At 44.5% G+C, this 17,296-nt stretch overlaps 3 protein-coding genes across 7 annotated transcripts; 1 reads left to right on the top strand and 2 right to left on the bottom strand.

The window, feature by feature from the left end:
- Positions 1-292: 292 nt before the first annotated feature.
- Positions 293-3,980, bottom strand: LOC118390465 (protein shisa-2 homolog). Of its 5 annotated transcripts, none has more exons than XM_035781055.2 (5): positions 3,357-3,980; positions 2,987-3,069; positions 2,283-2,702; positions 1,838-2,194; positions 293-1,152 (listed from the first exon to the last, which is right to left on the bottom strand). In XM_035781055.2, exons 4-5 carry the CDS (start codon positions 2,139-2,141, stop codon positions 638-640), a joined length of 819 nt encoding a protein of 272 aa, XP_035636948.1. In that variant the 5' UTR covers positions 2,142-2,194; positions 2,283-2,702; positions 2,987-3,069; positions 3,357-3,980; the 3' UTR covers positions 293-637. The 5 variants fall into 5 exon arrangements, with proteins under 5 accessions (XP_035636948.1, XP_035636951.1, XP_052313346.1 ...); XM_035781058.2 differs by having other exon boundaries at positions 1,838-2,103; XM_052457386.1 differs by having other exon boundaries at positions 2,987-3,980.
- Positions 3,812-11,467, top strand: LOC118390464 (V-type proton ATPase catalytic subunit A-like). Its single transcript, XM_035781054.2, has 15 exons — positions 3,812-3,961; positions 4,540-4,621; positions 5,732-5,860; positions 6,028-6,242; positions 6,367-6,504; positions 6,623-6,774; positions 6,896-7,058; positions 7,208-7,316; positions 8,803-8,925; positions 9,035-9,149; positions 9,357-9,420; positions 9,511-9,714; positions 9,839-9,933; positions 10,041-10,212; positions 10,382-11,467. Exons 2-15 carry the CDS (start codon positions 4,540-4,542, stop codon positions 10,472-10,474), a joined length of 1,854 nt encoding a protein of 617 aa, XP_035636947.1. The 5' UTR covers positions 3,812-3,961; the 3' UTR covers positions 10,475-11,467.
- On the bottom strand, positions 11,462-16,282 carry si:ch211-137i24.12 (Immunoglobulin superfamily member). The gene is made up of 3 exons (XM_052457536.1): positions 15,695-16,282; positions 14,080-14,795; positions 11,462-13,884 (listed from the first exon to the last, which is right to left on the bottom strand). The coding sequence occupies exons 2-3, from the start codon at positions 14,532-14,534 to the stop codon at positions 13,785-13,787; spliced, it is 555 nt and encodes a 184-aa protein (XP_052313496.1). The 5' UTR covers positions 14,535-14,795; positions 15,695-16,282; the 3' UTR covers positions 11,462-13,784.
- Between the last annotated feature and the right edge of the window lie 1,014 nt (positions 16,283-17,296).

Genomic DNA, 17,296 nt, shown 5'->3' with positions numbered 1-17,296 from the left:
ACATGATTCTGATTGATTAGGCCTATAACGGTCTCCCTTAATAAGATAGCCTAATGCTGAAGATGCATGCTTCAGATGGACACATGGAAGTATGGAATTAAGTCTAAAAATGGGAGGTAAAAACACAATGTAACTTCAATTGTAAAAGCCACAGTTGGTAAAAGACGTCTAGCTAGACGCGCAAACATTCAGCACCGTGGACATTCAACCCCCAGAGTGAATTCTATTCATGTATAGAGATCACAGTGAAGAATGTGTCAGATAAAGAGTGGTAAATGAGGGAGTCATGATATCATGTGATGGGTTTATGTACAGAGTTTGACAGCTGCATCAGAAATACTTAACAGTAATATAACTCTATTATGGACAAAACAGCCGAAATAGGTCAGCAATTTGTGATGTTTTTTTAAAGTAGCACATATACAGCATGTTTACAAATAAATACCATACAGTTTAAGTCAAAATAAAACGTGAAAGCTTGAATTATTGGTCATTGACCAATTGCAATTATTCTCTTCAATATTTGTATTCATTTGGCTGACTCAGATTTACTTTCCATTTTCTAGGCTTATTAATATTTTCATATTTGAATACCCAAATACTCCCCACTGGAGTCTGTAAAAGTCAAAGCCACAAATTATATGATCACTTCAGTGTGTCTGGGTTTAGTACTGGTATAGCCAGATGGGGGGCAGGGAGATGATAGAAGACGGCATTCCTCTTGTGAGGTATACAGAGTAGGCATTTGAGCCATATAAGGATGCATTATGGAATGGTGAAGCATGGAGGGGTGAACCAGGGTGGAAAACACCATGGAGGGGTGCATGGTAGAAGGTTGAGCCATGGAGGGTTGTAGGCTGGTGGGAGTTTCCTGCCTCTGTAAGGTTTGGTGGACACATGAGGATCCAGTTGGACAGGCTTGGCTGGCATTGGGAGGGTAGAGAGATGAGGTGGAACCACAGGACGTCCCTGTCATGGGTACAGCCTCCTGCTGCTGCTCTCCACTCCCACCCTGGGGACCAGCAGCACCTCCTGGGCTTTGGGAGATCTCCTGTTTACGACTCAGACAGACACCCATGGCCACCATGGAGCCCAGAAAGATAAAGGCCAGAAACAAAGAGCCCACAATCACAAAGGGAACATAGACAGGTACTACAGAGTGAAATTAAAACACAAATTAAGAGGGCAGGGGGCAGGAGAGAAGTGGAAGGGAAGATAGAGTGAAAAGGAAAGACATTTTAAGGATTACCTTCCTGTGTACATATTTTGTAGTTGTATAGACTATGCACATTCATGTGACTCCCCTGCTCTTCAGTTCTCGCAAGGCCAGGGATGTGCCCATATTCCAATTTGCTCAAGAGTAGAACATTCTAATAGGGTAAGTCAGTAAACTGTGCAAAACATGCAACACTAAAAACAAACAGTTAATTGAAAAGCTCCTTGGCAGCAGATCAAGTCTTAACATGATTCTCGGGATGTGCAGGAGTAGGCTAACTGCACATTGAAGAGTTTAATAAATGCTTGGACATGAGGCCACACTTCAAGGCAATTTGGTGGGTTGGATGGATTCAAGCACACTGCATTAGACTTTCTCATTCACCAATACATTTTAGGCAACAAGGAATCTCAGTGTGTGTTATCAAGGAATAACCACTGGGCACAGATGTAAACGTCCTTTCATTGAAATGACGTGGACACAACGTTGATTCAACCCGTGTGTGACCAGCGAGAACATGCCGAATAAGCCTAAGCCTTATATAGCCAGCATAATAATAACCATGCAAGGATCAACATTGAAGTATTTGGTCCCATTTCAGTAGCCTAGGCTACAACTTACCTGCGCTCTTGGCAACTTTCTTGTCATCAGAAGTGCCAGGCTGTTGAACTTGCTCGTGGTTGTTGCAGTTTCCCTGATCCAGTCTTGCTCTCATGAGTGCGCAACAGTAGCGCAGCCCACAAGCTCCGCAGCAGATCACCGCTTCTCTTTGATCATTGCGCTCGGGACAGTGGAAACCCTCTCGCCAGGTAGATTGCGCGTCCTTCCAACCATGGCAATATTCACCATTCGTCCTCTGGTGCTTCATACCCACTTGGAGAATCAGACTGATGAAAGTCCCAACAGAAAAAAGCACGGTCCTCATTCCAACTCGAGATAGGAATCCCGTGTCCGTATGTTGTGATTACAAAATACATTCTGAAAGAAAATAAAGTTGACATATCCAGAATAGACTAATAAAAATAATCATACAAGGAAGGTATGTAAAATGAACTCATAGGCTTACCTTTGGATTCACGCCGTGTGATGCATCATAACATGAGTGCGTTCTGCTCTGTGGATCTGTTCTCTCCGTAATTTGTATCATGGGACACAGTAATTTTAGACCACTAATGGAAATCCTTATAGATGCTAGCGTACTACACGAGCACACACACGACTATAGATATGCATTTTGCTGATCAAATAGCCTGTCATAGCTAGGCCAATTTTACAATTTTTGCTGGGCACTTTATTAGACTAATAGGTCTCCGAAGTGTATTTTTCCAATGTAGGCCGATCACAGTAAAAATAGGCTTAGTGATTGTATATCAATAAGGCTATGCCAGCAGCATATCCCCCAGGGTTGGTCCTGGTCGGTCCCTGGACAGGAAACCAGGTGCGGCTGGAAGTGGTGTTCGAGGGCCAGTAGGAAGTACCCTTTCCTCTGGTCAAAAAATAAATAAATAAAAAATATTTTAAAAAAATAATAATAATCATATATATATATATATATATATCTCACAGGGCCAGTGTTGCCAATTTAGCAACTTTGTCGCTATATTTAGTGAGTATTCAGACGCCTCTAGCACACATTTTTTTAAAAAGCGACAAATCTAGCGCCTTTTCCTGGTGTTATTGGAGACTGACGTAAAAGCACATATCGTAGTTACTCTTCTCAACGAGCAGCGTTTTGCTGCCGTGGGCCCCACCACGTCCCATAGTACTCACAGGCGGCCCAGTCCTTATGTTGTGCGCAGCAGTCCCTCCCACCTGCAGTCAGAGCAGGAGACGTTCGCCCCTCCTTGTCCAGACTGCAAATTAATCGGCAAATTAATCGTACATGCTGAAAGCCACCGCTGGCTGGTCCCTCCCTGGCTTTACATTCAGGGCGGGATGTAAATGTAAAAAACGAAACTAAAGAAACAAACAAAACAAAAACGATATAACTCCGCCAGAGTGTCTCTTTTGGGTCACTTTTGCCAGTCCCAAGCCCGGATAAAGGAGGAGGGTTGGAATTGTGACATAAAAAAAAAACAAGAATCAACAAAAGAAGGTTCATTTGTAGTTTTAAACATATTTAGGGTGTTTTGTTACTCACTTTCTGTCATTCCTCTGTCCTACAGCGTCCATCACAATTACATGCACATGGCCAATTATGCAAGTTAGGCGATATCGTCATTAAGCGACTTTTAGGACAGCCAATAGCTACTTTCCTTACTGAGGAGTTGGCAACACTGCCCTGATTATGAGCATTTATCGCAAGAGTAGGGGTGTTTACCCCGGTGTCCTGGCCTTCATAACATCATGGCTACCTAATCATTTACAATAGTCTCATTCATCCCCCAGGTTGTTGGTGTAAATGAGAATGTATTCTCAATCAATTTACCGGGTAAAAATTGAGTAAATAATTTGACTAAGCTGCTATGCAAAGAAATAGTTTTGACTCTATCCTTGTAAACCATGTCATTGAGGAAATAATCTCAAGGATATTAGAACACAGCCGCGTTCGAGCTAAAGGTTTGAAACTGTGGCGCTGTTACGCCATTTTGACTCTCATAGCCCGTCTTTCCTAATGTAAAACAGGGCTTTGAGCCAAAATGGTAATTGTTTCCCAAGATAGTCTTGCGTTGGTCAGCTGATCACGGCTCATCCCCTAAGAAATACATTTTCAAAGGGCCCTGGAACATTGCACAGTAAGAAAAGGTAATCAAACCGAATCGTATTATTTGAATTTAGTTTGCTAACATGAATGTCAATTCATTGCAACTGGCTAGTAAATGATGATAGACCACGCAGATTAGCTAACCTTAGCTAGCTAACGTTAGCTGTTACCTTTCTGGTCTGTCAGTGTCACCTGACTGACTCTACGACTAGTTTAGCTAGCTAGTAACTAACGTTATATGGTTTGCTTGTTTGTGATAAACAACAAACTGCGTTTCATACTGTTTTTGTTGCTTTGTAATATGGTATGTAGAGGCTAGTTAATTAACTAGCTTCCTGAATCCTAGCTGGTTTGTTTCTTGCTTTTGCGAAGCAGATGGTAGAAAAGCTCTCGGGTCAGGTATTAGGACCTGAGCAAGCTAGTTTACCTAGCTACATACATGTCTACCAATGAATGAAATGTGTTTTGATTCCGTGTGTTCATGGTGAATTATTTAAAATCCATTAAGTAATTTGATTTATTGAAAAAGTGAAGTAACTATAGCTAAGTCTCATGCACCATGATTATAGTGAAGTGTCACATGATTGATCTCTCTGATTTTCCTCTGTACACTTTGCAGATGGACACTTCCAAGCTTCCTAAAATCCGTGATGAGGAGAGGGAAAGCGAGTTTGGATATGTACATGGAGTTTCTGGGCCAGGTTTGTCTAAACATTAGACTTTTACTATGGTTACTCCATGGATATCAGTCTGAAATAAGTGTCTGTAAAAAAAGACGTTGATAAGTCTCTACAAGCCAGAATGTTGAATACAATGATATGTAAACTTACTTTAACGGTTTGTCCATGCTGTTGGTCCTTTCGGTGGTAGGAAGTGGAGATGGGTAAACAACACTTTCCCGTGGTTACCCTGACATTTTGCGGCGCCGGAATGTGTGTGTTGCTTGTATTTTCCATCTCCTGACGCATTTCACGCGGTGCACAATATGTAAACATTAACCGAATGTAACTGACCATTTTCTACCGAACGGCGTTCCCTCGTAATCAGCTGGAAGTGCTTGTGAAATTTGCCAGCTGATTGCATGGGGCAACGTTTGGGTCTGTGCTTCGGCTAAACTCAGCCATTGTTTACATATTGTACAAGTCGCGTGTGAATTGCGTCGGCATTGAAAATACAAACTGAAATACACACCAGTGTACTTAAAGCCGGGTTAATAACACTATTCTGGATATTTTGTATCAGATTACCTCCTACATAAGGACAAAGTCGGCTGACAACAGGTAAAGTACTGGTCCTTCTGTAGCTCAGTTGGTAGAGCATGGCGCTTGTAACGCCAGGGTAGTGGGTTCGATTCCCGGGACCACCCATACGTAGAATGTATGCACACATGACTGTAAGTCGCTTTGGATAAAAGCGTCTGCTAAATGGCATATATTATTATTATTATATTATTACATACAAATTATTTATTCAACAGTCTGACTTGTGATGGGACTGTTCACAAAAAGTGAGCCTACATGTTAGAGATGAGAGAGGAGTCTTCCACTCTCGGGTGAGTAGAGGCTAGGTCCAGGTCAGTGTCTACATTTCCAATCAAGGATCCCAGGCCAATGCCTAACCTAAGAGTTAGTTCAGTGGGTTAACAAAGTTTTCAGCACATGATTATTCCTCCTGGTCAATTAGGCCTGCTCTGTTCCAATATGGCAAAAATATGATCTATTTACACTTGATCATGTATCCAAACTCAGTGCTACTTGCAAATAACATGTTTTCTGTCCTCTGTTCTTTGTCTAACATGTTTTAACCAACAGTGGTGACAGCTACCGCCATGGCAGGAGCGGCCATGTACGAGCTTGTGCGTGTGGGCCACAGTGAGCTGGTGGGAGAGATCATCAGGCTGGAGGGAGACATGGCAACCATTCAGGTCTACGAAGAGACCTGTATCCTTTTCAGTCATACCTGCTCACTGCTAAACAGAGTTACACCCACCTTCACTTAATGTTGATGGTTCACTTACTCTTGTGTACTTCTATTCCGATGTGTTCTAGCCTTTTCTCTTATCGGGCATATAGGCTATGTGGTTAGGTTTCCTGAATGTACGCCGCAGCTGGTGTGTCTGTCGGAGACCCTGTCCTTCGGACAGGAAAGCCCCTGTCTGTAGAGTTGGGGCCGGGAATCATGGGGTCCATCTTTGATGGTATCCAGCGTCCCCTCAAAGACATCAATGACCTCACTCAAAGCATATATATCCCTAGAGGAGTCAACATTGGGGCCCTCAACCGTGACCTCAAGTGGGAGTTTACACCTGGCCAGAGTCTTCGAGTAAGAAAATAATGTATTTCCATTGTGAGTGTGTGTGTGTAAGGTGTGTCCCCACTGAAATATGATCCAACTCTTAAATCTACATATTATGTCCTCTTCCTCCCCCTGTCCATCTCTACCTCAGACCGGCAGTCACATAACAGGTGGGGATATCTATGGCACGGTGTTTGAGAACTCCCTGATCAAGCACAAGTTGATGCTCCCACCCCGGAGCAGAGGCACTGTCACCTACGTGGCCCCTCCTGGAAACTATGATGTCAATGTGAGTCACCCTCCGCCTACTAAATGTCTTTGCAGCTGAATAATGCAAAATGGATGTGAACGGCATAAATCCCATTCTCTTGTCTCTGTTTTGGTCAATTGTGTTTGTGTATCGGCAGGATGTGGTGCTGGAACTGGAGTTTGAGGGTTTGAAGGAGAAGTTTACCATGATCCAGGTCTGGCCAGTGCGACAGATTCGCCCGGTCACAGAGAAGCTGCCTGCCAATCACCCCCTGCTTACTGGCCAGAGAGTGTTGGATGCTCTCTTCCCGTGAGTTATACCTATCTCTACTTTATTTTCTACTCCATTTTATGTCCTTTCCTCCTGACACTTCCTTAGAGTGAACCCTCTACCAAGCCATCTGCTTCTGGCTCTGTGCTTGTTCTCACAGGTGTGTCCAGGGAGGCACCACCGCTATCCCAGGAGCCTTTGGTTGTGGCAAGACTGTGATCTCACAGTCCCTGTCCAAGTATTCCAACAGTGATGTCATCATCTATGTGGGCTGCGGAGAGCGTGGAAATGAGATGTCTGAAGTACTGAGAGATTTCCCTGAGGTTAGTGGCCGTACGCGTGTCAAATTGTAATAACTGACAACGTGGTTCATGAGATTACAGGGGATTTCACTACTAGGGTGTCTGGTATAGCCGATCACCAGTTTGAAGTGTCCTCAGTCTGATTAATGGTGTTCCTCCCTGCTCCATAGCTTACAATGGAAGTGGATGGGAAGGTGGAAAGTATCATGAAGAGAACAGCGCTAGTGGCCAACACTTCCAACATGCCTGTCGCTGCTAGAGAGGCCTCCATTTACACAGGTACCAGGCAATCACATTACAACACTGAACGAAAATATACACGCAACATGCAAGAATTTCAAAGATTTTACTGAGTTACAGTTCATGTAAGGAAATCAGTCAATTGAAATAAACCAGTCAGTGTCTGGTGTAACAACCATTTGCCTCGTGCAGCGCGACATCTCCTTCGCATAGAGTTGATCAGGCTGTTGATTGTGGCCTGTGGAATGTTGTCCCACCCCTCTTCAATGGCTGTGCGAAGTTGCTGGATATTGGCATGACCTAAAACACTCCGTCTTACACGTCGATCCAGAGCATCCCAAACATCCTCAATGGGTGACATGTCTGGTGAGTATTCAGGCCATGGAAGAACCTGGACATTTTCAGCTTCCAGGAATTGTGTACAGATCCTTGCGACATGGGGCTGAGGTGAAACATGAGGTGATGGCGGTGGATGAATGGCACGACAATGTGCCTCAGGATCACGTCACAGTATCTGTGTTATAAAATTGCCATCGATAAAGTGCAATTGTGTTCTTGTCCGTAGCTTATGCCTGCCCATACCATAACCCCACCACCACCATGTTCACAACGTTGACATCAGCAAACCGCTCGCCCACACAACGCCATACACGCTGTCTGTAATCTGCCTGGTACAGTTGAAGCCGGGATTCATCCGTGAAGAGCACACTTCTCCAGTGTGCCAGTGGCTATCGAAGGTGAGCATTTGCGCACTGAAGTCAGTTACGACGCTGAACTGCAGTCAGGTCAAGACCCTAGTGAGGACGACGAGCATACAGATGAGCTTCCCTGAGACTGTTTCTGACAGTTTCTGCAGAAATGATTCGGTTGTGCAAACCCACAGTTACATCAGCTGTCCAGCTGGCAGGGGGAAAAGCTTGATTTGGAGGTCACGGGGCTGGCGTGGTTATGTGGTCTGCGGTTATGAGGCCGGTTGGACGTACTGCCAAATTCTCTAAAACAACGTTGGTGGCTTATGGTAGAGAAATTAACATTAAGTTCTCTGGCAACAGCTCTGGTGGACATTCCTGCAGTCAGCGTGCCAATTGCACGCTCCCTCAAAATGAGACATCTCTGACATTGTGTTTGGTAACGAAACTGCACATTTTAGTGGCCTTTTATTGTTCCCAGCACGAGGTGCACTTGTGTAATGGTCATGCGGTTTAATCAGCTTTTTGATATGCCACACCTGTCAGGTGAATGGATTATATTGGCAAAGGAGAAATGCTCACTAACAGGGATGTAAAAATGTGTGTACAAAATGAGAGAAATTAGCTTTTTGTGATTTTATTTCCGCTCATGAAACATGGGACCAACACTTGTTGCGTTTTATATTTTTGTTCAGTATAGCTGGAGTTTTTGTTGGTAGTTGTGCTAATTTCTCTCCTTTGTTCTAGACGGTTGGGGGATGAGTCACCACTCACTCATAACCTTGTGTTGACTCTGATTCTGTGCTTTTGAGTCTTACTTGTGTGTGCCACTGCAGGAATCACTCTGTCCGAGTACTTCAGAGACATGGGCTACAACGTCAGTATGATGGCCGACTCCACCTCCCGATGGGCAGAGGCTCTCAGGGAGATCTCAGGACGATTGGCTGAGATGCCTGCTGGTGAGTACACTGAGCAAATGGCAATGGAGGATGGTTGTCTGTAAACCTATCACAGCAACATGTCTGCCATTTTGAGCCTGTCAGAGCTCTGTGTGCTGCTTGTCCACAGACAGCGGGTACCCTGCCTACCTGGGAGCCAGACTGGCCTCCTTCTATGAGCGTGCTGGCAGGGTGAAGTGCCTGGGCAACCCAGAGAGAGAGGGCAGCGTCAGCATTGTTGGAGCGTGAGTATACCTCCTCATTCTACCAGCAGGGAGAACCTCTATCACCCTCCCTCCTGACTCTAAGAGTCAGATGGGTTCTGACCTGTACCAGTCCTGCAACACCAGATACCTGGACCATGTAGTGTAATCCTCATTGGAACGTACAGTATGATACAGTGATGGCAGACTGTAGTGTTTGAATAACTTGGCAGTGTTATTTTCCCCTAGTGTGTCTCCCCCTGGTGGAGACTTCTCGGATCCTGTTACTTCAGCTACGCTGGGTATTGTACAGGTAATGCCTCAATTGTATATATTAAAGTTTGGACAATTTAAACTTGTACCCTTCCTACTCCTCATTCCTGTTTTTATCTCCATCTGACAGGTGTTCTGGGGTCTGGATAAGAAGCTGGCGCAGAGAAAGCATTTCCCCTCAGTGAACTGGCTGATCAGCTACAGCAAGTACACGCGGGCGCTGGACGAGTACTACGACAAGCACTTCCCTGAGTTTGTGCCGCTTCGCACCAAGGCCAAGGAGATCCTGCAGGAGGAGGAGGATCTGGCTGAGATTGTGCAGCTTGTGGGAAAGGTGAGGCAGGGGCCAATGTGAATAAAGGTTATGGGTTGATTTTATAGATACGGCCTCGGTTGATGGTGAGCATGTGTATGCACGCACTATGCACTCATTTCTGTGCCCCCTGCCATCTCAACAGGCATCTCTCGCTGAGACCGACAAGATCACATTGGAGGTTGCTAAACTACTCAAGGATGACTTCCTGCAGCAGAATGGCTATACTCCATACGACAGGTAAAATACACGCACATCTGTGTGTCATAGACGTACTAAATTGACTTAATTGTCGGTTATTATGCGCGTATTGATTAATTGATTGACTTTTTCGCCCCTTCCTGAAGGTTCTGCCCTTTCTACAAAACGGTGGGCATCCTCTCCAATACGATTGCGTTCTACGACTTGGCGCGACATGCAGTCGAGACCACGGCTCAGAGTGACAACAAGATCACCTGGTCCATGATCCGGGAGCACATGGGAGAGGTCCTCTACAGGCTCAGCTCCATGAAGTTCAAGGTACATGCTTGTTCAGCCCCTTGCTTTAACCAACTTCCCCAATCCCTCTACCACCTCTGGTCTTCTTTGAACATCCAATGTTGGACTTTGTCTTTGAGTGTTATTGCACTTCGCTATTGCACTTCGCTGTGTCTCCTAAACCTAGTGTCTCTGTATACCTCTGTTTCAGGACCCAGTGAAGGAGGGCGAGGTCAAAATCAAAGCAGACTACGCCCAGCTACTGGAGGACATGCAGAACGCCTTCCGTACCCTGGAGGACTGAGCTCTCACCTCCCCTCTGAGGCCCCCCAGTCCCTGTGCTGTGCCGTGCAGTATCTCAGTGGCCCCTGTTTTGTGAAACCTTGCTGCAGTGACCGTCACACCTCAGTCATTCCTAAGTGTTCATTCCTCTACATTCCAACACTATGTTTAAGCCCCCCGTTTACAACCCTTGCTCTTTTTATTTCACCATATTGTCTTGTACGAGGCTACTGGAATATTTTCTCCCGAGTGGCGCTACGGTCTAAGACACTGCATCTCAGTGCAAGATGCGTCACTACAGTCCCTGTTTCGAATCCAGGCTGAATCACATCCGGCCGTGATTGGGAGTCCCATAGGGCGGCGCACAATTGGCCCAGCGTCGTCCGGGGTAGGCTGGCATTGTAAATAAGAATCTGTTCTTAACTGACTTGCCTAGTTAAATAAAGGTTAAATAAAATAAAAATGTAACTTGAATTCATTGATACCAAATCTCACCATTAGTCTATTAACATTACAATACCATCATCCCTGACAACATCGCATGGATGTGCTGCTCCTCTCCCTTCAGCCCCCTCGTCATCCCATGATGAGCACACGACGACAGCCGTTATTGCAGGCCAATATACATTGGGCCCCAATCAGGTTCTACACTTGCACTTAACTACTAGCTGCAACACATGGCCTCTCAAGTGGCGTGTCACTTTCATCTCCCAGGTGTGACCACCAACAATAGATTGTTAACAAAAATGGGAATGTACACATGGTTAAAGGGACAGAGGCACCTTGTTTATTTCAGGTTGAGGCCCTCTTCCTCTTCCCCGCCTCACAGATGTGATTTTTGCTCTTCCATCTCTCTGGGTATATTGATGTTGTTGATGTTAATGTTGTTTTTGTGTTGTGTGGATGTGTGCGACGGAGATGGTGTGTATGTTAGAACCGGTTGTCTCCACAAAGGTATATTTATGTCACATGTATTGTATGGAGTCTAAAGAAAATAAATGAATTGGGAACAATATGCCTGGTGTTTTATTCTGGATGGAGATGTGTGAAATGAGTGAAATAATATTGACTTAAATGTATTGGTAACATGCTTCTAAGATCTAATTACAGCTAGCAACCTTGATGTCACCATGGACAATCATTTCCCAAACCATATTTATCTTTCTCATGTACTTGTGTTTTTATTCTTTCGTTAACATTTCTTGCATGAATCCAAAATGGAAAGAAGTTATGCGCATAAAAAGCTCCTTATTCATACTGTTACTGTTTCTAGTGCAGCCATTTGAACCACTAGAGGGCAGTCAATCATAGCAGCTGTTTCCCCCAAAAATAATCCTGTATTGAAAGAATGCATCGTTTCATTACAGCGAAGCCAAAATACGTAAATCATTTTAAATAGGTGTAAAACAAGAATAAGTATATTCGAAATTGTATCAATCGGTTCATATAAATCCTAAACAAACGTGCAATGTAATTCTAGTAGGCATCAATTTCCCACAGTTTAAAGTGTTGTTTTGAAAAGGAACACCCAGGACAACATAAATAATTGTCCTGATATGGAGTTGGTCACTGAAAGATGAGGTTTTACTTTTGATTGGAAGAAATATGCCCAGAAGCAGTCAGGCAGAAACCGTAGCAAGTTAGTAAATCTGTCTTGTACCACTGAGAAGGTTAATTATATTTTGATACATGAACAAACCAGGAAATAAAGGGGAACTGTTTCACCAAATTCAAGACACGGGGTCCTATTAGTTATATTGGGTTTGATGCTCATACCTAGAGACCATCCACCCACTGACTTGGTTTTAGATGTTGGTTCCAATTTAAGTGATAATGCCCGAGAAACCGGTGTTTGGAGGTTATATTGGCACGGGTGTTGTTAGGCCCGAGACGAAGTCAAGGTCCGGCAAAACTGTGCCAATATATTCTCCAAACACCAGTTTCGAGAGGATTATCACTTTTATACAACGGGTTACCAACATGTTCAAATAATGATTGACATATTTTAAGTAAAAGCATTATTTTTTATGAATTTATTCATACTATTTTATCCTTCCACAATATATAGTCCCGTCACAAATCTAGGGTTCTATTGGTTTGGTTGCAAGAGACTCGACCCAGTCGTTCAGTCTTTTTGTTCTGTATCTACAGACGCGACCCAGTCGTTCGTTCTAAATGTTTCATTGCCATATTGCTTGCAACGTTCTTAACCCTTACTTGCTAGCTAGCCAACTATGGCTAACTTAATCACGTCAAAAAGTGCAGCCAGAATAATAGCAAAGTAGCGGCATTTGCATAAACTGTTTTCTAGTGTCATTTATTTGGACACATCCATAACAATGAGCGATTTTATCTTTGTCTCCACATGTGAAGAGAAGTGCACAGGACAGATTAAACCAATGAATCAAACATAATTCCCAATCACTCTCTCTTTATTTCTGTTGCCTGTTCATGTCCATGGTCCTGGAGTCTATCTGGCAATAGTCTTTCTCGTGACAGACTGAGTAGCATAGAGATTTGGTTCTGTGTGCCAATATTAGTCTGACACTGTGTATAAATTACAGTTCCTCTCCATCTAAGCTGCCAAATGAACAAACTGTCCCAGTGGTAGCGCTATCTCTGTGGTTTAGTCAGTTTATTTTATTTATTTTTTTACCAGGTAAATTGACTGAGAACACTTTCTTATTTACAGCAACAACCTGGGGAATAGTTACAGGGGAGAGGAGGGGGATGAATGAGCCAATTGTAAACTGGGGATTATTAGGTGACCGTGATGGTTTGAGGGCCAGATTGGGAATTTAGCCAGGACACCGGGGTTAACACCCCTACTCTTACGATAAGTGCCAGAGGATCTTTAATGACCTCAGAGAGTCAGGACACCCGTTTAACGTCCCAGCCGAAAGCTGGCACCCCACACAGGGTAGTGTCCCCAATCACTGCCCCGGGGCATTGGGATATTTATTTTTTTAGACCAGAGGAAAGTGCCTCCTACTGGCCCTCCAACACCACTTCCAGCAGCATCTGGTCTCCCATCCAGGGACTGACCAGGACCAACCCTGCTTAGCTTCAGAAGAAAGCCAGCAGTGGTATGCAGGGTGGTATGCTGCCAGTAGCACACGGTGCTAGCAATGCCTAGGGCCGGGGGTCCGATTCCTGCTGGGGCCACCCATAAGTAAAACATATATGACTGTTTGTTGCTTTGGACAAAAGTGTCTGCTAAATATCATACAGTATATTATCTCATTCTACCTGACGCGTTATTTTGGGGGGTTTACTCCCCTCACATGGATACATACCCACTGTTCACACTCTAACCTGACAAGAGCACCTTCTCACTTCTTCAGGCATGGCAGCTTCTCTTTGAACTGCGTCAATGTCCCAGCGCAAAGCCCCTCCACCACACCAACTACTGCCGTAATGATGCCCACCATTCTGACCTATGGAGGGAGACCTGGTGAGAATCAAACTGAACAACAACAACGACTACTCTAGAATTGTGCCAAATGCCATATATGTTACTCATATATCAATGTGCTTTGAACTGGTTTGTGTCAAGACAGTTCTATTTATACATATCCAGATAGTTTACTCTGTTACTCTGTTTCGTCTGGCTACATGTGTTTTTACACTGCTGAGTTTGTATCCTCAAGCAGCACACTAGCATTCAGTACTGTCCCAGGTCCTCGTGGATGCTGAGCTTGGTCCCACTCCCATCCACAGTGGTGCCATATATGGGGAATGAGGAGACGGTGGTAAACGCCGCAGTCCACTCTCGATACGTTCCTCAGCATCATGGATGAGTCCCCAGCAGTGGGGTTCCCGGAGAGGAATGCCCGGCCTGCAAACGCATCGTCAGACGTCTGGTTGCCCTCCAGTATGGTGTGCCTTTCCAGTCTGGTTGCCCTCCAGTATGGTGTGCCTTTCCAGTCTGGTTGCCCTCCAGTATGGTGTGCCTGTCCAGTCTGGTTGCCCTCCAGTATGGTGTGCCTCTCCTTGTGCCCATGGACCACCCACTGCACCCCCATCCCCTCTGGGTCACATCCAGACGGCAAGCAGGAGAAGACCACATCGTCTCCCGACATTGCCTTCTATTTCTCGGGCTGCTGTTGCACCACAAGGCCCCCTTCCTCCACAACTCCCTCCTCCACCACAAGGCCCTCTTCCTCCACCGGGACAACAGGAGGGACATCAGTAGACAGTGAGGTGTTTTCTGTCTCAGAGCCAGGCTCTGATAGTGCTGACACTGCCACGGTGTCTGTTATAGGGCCTTTGGTATGGGCAGCATCTTGAGTGGGGTTAGACAGAGTAGCACCATTGCAGACTAAAAAGAGAGAGAACCCCCCCTGTCAAACAGAGAGGCACAATTTAGACACACACACACAAACACACACACACACAGCTCCAGTCTGGCAGCTCAAAATATTCTGGGTAGAGTAGTGACACTAAATCTTCTCTAAAATTAGAGATCCAAAAATCACATGGATTAAAGTATCACTTTGCTGCTGTGCTGAGGTACAGGGCCCAGCACAAACTTTCCATCACAACACGAGTGATTCAGGCAGAAACCAAGCAAATTCAAAATCAATTCAGAGAAGTTTGTGGGGCATTAGACAAACATCAGATAAACACAAAACACCTGAATCATCAAACATACTCTATTGATTTGATGTAAGGTTGCTAGTGTTTGTTAAGGCTGCTTAGGCCTGCAGTATATTCTACAGTATACTATACAGTGAACATACAGTGAACATGTAATAAAGTAGCCTATAACAGTGATATAAATGATTATTAACAATGCCATCAGTGTAAGAATAAAGCATGTGTGTATGGCGTGGTGTGGGTTTTATGGTAGTGCCTCTGTCTCTCATCTGTGGGCCTGCATTGCTACAGTATGTGTTGAGATTGTGGTTTGTGTTGGTACTAGTATGTCCACCTGTGTGCATGTGTATGTATGTGTATGTGTATTTGTATCACAGGAGGTTGGTGGCACCTGAATTGGGGAGGACGGGCTCGTGGTAATGGCTGGAGCGGAAAAGGTGGAATAGTATCAAAAAATGGTTTCCATGTGTTTGATGCCATTCCATTTGCTCCGTTCCAGCCATTATTATGAGCCGTCCTCCCCTCACCAGCCTCCACTGGTTGGTATGTATACTTATGTGTACATGTTTGTGCATGTCTGAGTGTGTGGACATACGTGTGATGATGTGTGTGAGTGAGATGACGGGTGAGCAGAAGTTCTTACCTGCAAGTGTGGCGACCAGTAGGTGAGCGAGGATGAGCGGGGGTCGGGAGAAAGACAAGAGGCCCGTAATGCTCTCAGTTCTCAGCAGCACTGACAGATATGTTGAAGAGGAGTGCCTCTAAATCAGCCCGCCACCCTCTGGTGACCCTCTGACAACCCAACACACTCACATAGAACCTAACACCCTCACCCACTAACATACCCTCATACACACACACTCTCTACACAGATATTGCCCTTCCAACAGTTCACCTTCACTTGGCATGCAACTCTGCTAGTAAAGACAACATGGACACTAAGGATTTACACCGAAATAATCTGAGAATAGACAGCCTAGAGACGTCACAGCCAATCTAACAGTGGCAAAATCCAAATCAAACCTGTTCACAAGGACTTACAACAGATCCACAGTATGTGCTGCAAATCGAAATGATTTGCATAAGCAATACCTTATTTATCTTCACATTTTGATGGGATATCAAAGGAAAGGTTAACATCAAGCTGCTTTACTGAAACGGAATGGAAGAACTGCATTAAGATGATGACTTTATTGGTCAATTGCACGCAAGGTCCAACCGAAATGTGTCTTCCGCGTTTAACCCAACCCACCGAAAGACACAAGCACACACATATACAGATTTTTAAAACGTGTATTGTCCCGTGTTTGTACGAAGAAGATGTTTTGATGAAATTGAAAATGTCACATGGATCTGGGGCCCTCCAGTGGTAGCTTTAAGTCATCACACAAAGGCAGAGGCCATATAATACCCTCCGTAACTCTATTATGACTCTACACATAGGCCGACACTAGTTTATTCTACTTTTGCTGACAACAGTTGTAAACAATAGTCAGACGTTGCCTTTGTTATTGTCTGCGACTGACTGCATTAACCCTATCAAAATAGATTGGAGAGTCTGTATCTGATTGAGCTTATGGTCCAGGCATTTGAACTGCTGCTTGGTTCTGGACTACAGCTTGACTAATGGGAGCATACCGCATAGGGGCTCTATTGATTCAGTCCGCCTACACAGCATCACCAGAGTGGACATTACTGTAATTCAGCTGTCTCCCAATATCCAAATTAACCTGTAATGTGTGTGTGTGTGTGTGTGTGTGTGTGTGTGTGTGTGTGTGTGTGTGTGTGTGTGTGTGTGTGTGTGTGTGTGTGTGTGTGTGTGTGTGTGTGTGTGTGTGTGTGTGTGTGTGTGTGTGTGTGTGTGTGTGTGTGTGTGTGTGTGTGTGTGTGTGTATGGATATTGTGTGATAATTGGGAATTTCTTTCACAAATGAAATCTATAGCAGCCTATAATAGTAAAATCTAAATAAGCACACTTCCAACATCTTATTTCAAGTCAATGATTATAATGTTTTTTCATAACCCTATAATCAAAAGCCATGTAAACTGGTACAAATGACATAGTTGTTTTGCAATTGTTTGTGTACATTGAGTTGCACTCACAATTGTCTGTCGGTATACAATGCCTGTTTTGGTTGTTGGCTGCTCATTGTTGCAATACACACGCCTGGGGCTTGGTTCACTCAGACACCCCATTTAGGTTTGAGTTATAATTAGTCACCTCTGAATATGCACATTTTTATTT

The sequence above is a fragment of the Oncorhynchus keta genome, chromosome 11 (genome assembly GCF_023373465.1).
Source record: "Oncorhynchus keta strain PuntledgeMale-10-30-2019 chromosome 11, Oket_V2, whole genome shotgun sequence".
Taxonomy (NCBI): domain Eukaryota; kingdom Metazoa; phylum Chordata; class Actinopteri; order Salmoniformes; family Salmonidae; genus Oncorhynchus; species Oncorhynchus keta.
The sequence above is the reverse complement of the archived record's forward strand: the minus strand, read 5'-3'. Positions and strand labels throughout refer to the sequence as shown.